At 40.5% G+C, this 4,182-nt stretch overlaps 1 protein-coding gene across 1 annotated transcript; it reads left to right on the forward strand.

Annotated features, from left to right (window-relative positions):
- The first annotated feature begins 1,073 nt into the window (after positions 1–1,073).
- Positions 1,074–2,738, forward strand: LOC129722696 (chitinase-3-like protein 1). Its single transcript, XM_055676375.1, has 4 exons — positions 1,074–1,404; positions 1,464–2,311; positions 2,371–2,490; positions 2,556–2,738. The coding sequence occupies exons 1-4, from the start codon at positions 1,338–1,340 to the stop codon at positions 2,679–2,681; spliced, it is 1,161 nt and encodes a 386-aa protein (XP_055532350.1). The 5' UTR covers positions 1,074–1,337; the 3' UTR covers positions 2,682–2,738.
- Positions 2,739–4,182: the final 1,444 nt, after the last annotated feature.

The following is a 4,182-nucleotide window of genomic DNA, read 5'->3' on the forward strand; positions in this document are numbered from 1 at the left end:
ACTGTCAAAACACCTCATTATATTTCATGCAATGGAAGCAAGACAACAAAATCAGTTTATCAGTTAACGAAGATTGTCAAGGCATCGGCCAGTGTCAGTGAAAAAGTGTTTCGGTGAGGTTCATTTTGGTTGAGTGGACTGTTTGTTTTTCTTTTTCGCTTTAAATTGAAGATCATTTGGTTGGATTTGTCGTCAAAATTTATTCCGTAACCGAGAACGATGCGCGCGATCTATTTCATCTGAGTATAACAGCACGTTACTAGGACGAAAATCTAGTGTATCTGAAAGAGTGCTGCGATCATTGGAAGTGAAAATGGAAAATGATTGGCTGTAATTTTCGAAGAATTTTGCTGGGGAAAATGACTTTTATCTGCACTGCTCACTTCTGTGAGGGTATTCAGGGCATGTTTGTAGATGGTCAATTTGATTTTACTTTCCTCAATGTAGTTTTTTAGGGTTTTGGTAAAATATCGAAACTGATTATTGCTTTGATGGTATTCGGAGCATAGCCATTGAATTCAGGGTGATTTGGGGAGTGAGAAATTTATTATTTTTAACACCCACTGAAAGAGTCCTCAGCTTTTGAAAACATCATGAGTGTAGCAGAAATATACATAAAACAATTAAATCTAACGTTGAAAATCAAATAAACCTTACGCAGAAAAAACCGAAACTAACACAAAATGAGTCGTTTGAATCTATTGGTTCCTTTTTCAGCTGTTCTACCTGTTATCTCCCAGATGGCCTCGAGGTACCAGTCGTCGCAGGTTCCAGTCTCGGCTCGGGAGAGACTGTTAGTGTCAGTGGGATCATAGCGCTAGCCCCGCAATTGTCCTGTACACTAATCAGTTGGCTGCGAAGTCTGTGTATAAATGTATAATGTAGCATCGAGGCTTTGCTTTGCTTTGGTTCCTTTTCGAGTTAAATCGCAACCTACAGACACCAACTCTTTTTTATTTATATAGACAGATAGATAATGCAATAATAATGTATTATTTTCAGGTATCAGGAAAGGTATAATTGGACTGAATAAATAACTACCAGCTCAATAAGGCAAATTTGGTCATCATCTCAGTTGGTGGCAGAAGCTTCTTCTTACCAGCAATGATTACGGCGATGGCATTTTATGCCTCGATTATGGGAAGTTATACCTGATATTAAAAAAAAGCTTAATCTTGATTGACTTATCATTTGAACTCATTGGACCGTAAAACATCGAGGGGTCAGCTTATCAGTAGCTTCTGATAGAGACTGATTTGGAGATGGAATTACCAGCCGATAAAAGTACGGCTAGAAAAGATTGCGACGCTTAGTCGACCTCGTTCTTCTGCCGAATAATGAACATTAAATGCTTGTTAGCTGCCATTACCCTGCTGGGGCTGTCGTGCGTTGTAACCGCACAAAGTAAGTCTTTGCTTTAAAATTATATCAAGGAAAAGCTGTTATTTGCGAATCTTCCACAGAACCGTTGCTATGCTATTATGGCAGCTGGGCGCACTACCGCTCAGGACGGGGTCAATTCACCGTGGATAATATCGATCCTTGGCTCTGCACCCATGTGATCTATTCTTTCGTCGGAATAAACGAGGATGGAACCATAGCCATTTTGGATTACTGGCTGGACGTTGACCTGGGAAACATGCGCAGGTTTAATGATTTGAAATACACAAATCCAAGCTTGAGAACGTTGGTTGCCGTTGGTGGGTACAGCGTGGGATCGGAAATATTTTCCCGTGTTGCTGCCAGTGCGGACCTGAGATGGCGATTCGCAGAGTCGGCAAGAGATTTTTGCTTCCAGTATGGATTCGATGGTATTGATATGGACTGGGAATACCCTGGGCAGCGGGGAGGCGATCCGTATAATGATCGAGCTAACTTCGTCCTGATGCTTGACGCGCTCAGACAAGTGCTTTCAGCCAGTGGCCTGATGCTAACGGCAGCCGTCGGAGCTCCTCAGAATATTGCAGAAATATCGTACGACATTCCGGGGATTTCCCAGCACTTGGATTACATCAATTTGATGACTTATGACTACAACGGCGCGTGGGACTCTGTCACCGGTCACAACGCACCCCTCTTCGAGGGTCCATCGGATGGGACAGATTTTCAGAGAACTTTGAATGTGCATCACAGCGTGATGTATTGGCTGTCGCAGGGAGCTCCGGCAAGTAAGTTGATACTGGGTATTCCTATCTATGGTAGGACGTTTACGTTGCAGGATTCCGGCAATTATTGGCTGCGCGCTGGTTCGAGTGGTCCGGGAGTTGCCGGTTCGTACACGCAGGAATCTGGATCATTGGCTTATTTTGAGGTTAGTTCTTTTTTTTTGCATTCACTAGTCACCTAACGTTGAACTGTTGCTTGTTGTAGATTTGTCCGTATTTCACGCGGAAATGGGTTCGCCATTGGGAGGACAATCAGAAAATAGCATTCGGAGTGACGGGGAATCAATGGATTGGATACGATGATGTTGATATGACCTGGATTAAGGTTGGTTTGAGCGAAAGCATTCAATCTATAGGAAATTTATTGGCCATATTTTCTTTGACTTTCAGTGTGGCTACGTTCATGAGCATGGTTTAGCCGGAGCAATGGTTTGGTCACTTGAACAAGATGATTTTCATGGTTACTGCGGATCGGTAAATCCGATAATGAGCACTATCCGGCAGTGTTTCTCGTAGACTGGTTTCATGTCTAGGATTAAACTTATTATTTGCATTGAAAATATTTTGTAGAAATGCTTTGTTTTGCTCTTCTTATCTGTGTGAAAAATATTTCCAGTCATGGCTGTTACTGTTACTAGTACACTGATCTGTCTTTTTTAATTGGTAGCATATCATTTTCTGTAGTCAAAAAATAAAGTTTAATTGGCTACGATTTAAATGCTCCAACAGACTATTTCTGTTCCTAATCGCAAAGCACATGTGAATTCGGTAACGGTGTTGGCAAAATCACCACAATTATGTACGGTTGCTGCACATTGTGCAGTCAGGGAATTATATTCAAATAATCGTCACAATATTCCTTAATCAGAGCGAATCATGATTAATGCGTTGCGTGCATGTCTAAGATTGTGAGAGGCTGTTCATGGTTGACAAGTGTATTATTTTTGATTTTTCGTAAATTTTTCTTTCTCATAACCTATGAAAATTTTCCGGACACGAAAATTTGCAACCTACCCTGTGTTCTCGGTGAGGTTGCACTGTTTTCCAGTGAATTGCTATAATATTTCACCTCACACCATCGAACAGTCTCGTTCGAGCAAATCCTACCGTCTTCAGTTGATATTCTCCAAGCGAGTTGGAAAATCGGCTTCGTTTTGCAATTTTCATTTCTAAACACCTGGCGTTTCTCGGGTGTTATTTTTATATTTTGACGAAAATTTGGTTCACCCAAGGTACGGATGCTGTGTTCTTTCACTGGCAGTCAGACTTGATCGCGATTGCTCGTATTGGTACGTACCGGGTTGATATAAACTGACTGTTTATGTTTGCAATATGTTGATTTTTTGATCAGATTAGATTATATACATGTGTTCGAACTGGATTCCAGAACAATACATGCAATCTGAAATTGTAAGTGTAGCCCACGAATGTTTAACAAATTGCTGCATTCTCTCAACAAACATCCGAGATTGATCGCACTGTAATCTTACACTGAAATCCCACCTATTTTGTACCTCTGAATGTTTAAAGTTTTCATATGTCCACAAATGCCTTTACCTTGAAAATTTATTATTTAAATAACACACACCTGCACGTGTCGTTTGTGCTTGTAGCAAAAGAAGCTTTTTTCTCGACGCTTTCCTGCAGTGGTGCCATCTTGGAGCAAACGTTGAATGTATCCGTCAGTGTGCTTCTTACCATTATGGCAAACACTTCATTGTCACGAAGCTCCAACACTACTAGTTGACTTTAGTGGAGCAGCATCGTGATTTAGGTATTACAGAGGGAACGGTAATGTTTTGTGCCAACTTTCCAGATATATTTTTACGAAAATAATCATCTGTATTTTGGATTTTTTTTCGTTTTTTCGGACCGAATAAGAAATTAAAGCAAGATTCCATTGTTTGCTAGTTTTTTTTACAATTAAAAATTTATTTCGACAGTGTATGTATTTTGAAGGACGAAACCACCTTCTACAACTTTACCAAAGACATCACACTAACCGAAAAAACCGTTG

This window comes from Wyeomyia smithii, chromosome 2, assembly GCF_029784165.1.
Source record: "Wyeomyia smithii strain HCP4-BCI-WySm-NY-G18 chromosome 2, ASM2978416v1, whole genome shotgun sequence".
Taxonomy (NCBI): Eukaryota; Metazoa; Arthropoda; class Insecta; order Diptera; family Culicidae; genus Wyeomyia; species Wyeomyia smithii.

Bases quoted from the DNA above. Each gene is read 5' to 3' on its own strand.
- LOC129722696 (XM_055676375.1), top strand. From the start codon at position 1,338: ATGAACATTAAATGCTTGTTAGCTGCCATTACCCTGCTGGGGCTGTCG. The intron at 1,405-1,463 runs GTAAGTCTTTGC...AATCTTCCACAG, and splicing joins GTGCGTTGTAACCGCACAAA to AACCGTTGCTATGCTATTAT. The intron at 2,312-2,370 runs GTTAGTTCTTTT...TGCTTGTTGTAG, and splicing joins GATCATTGGCTTATTTTGAG to ATTTGTCCGTATTTCACGCG.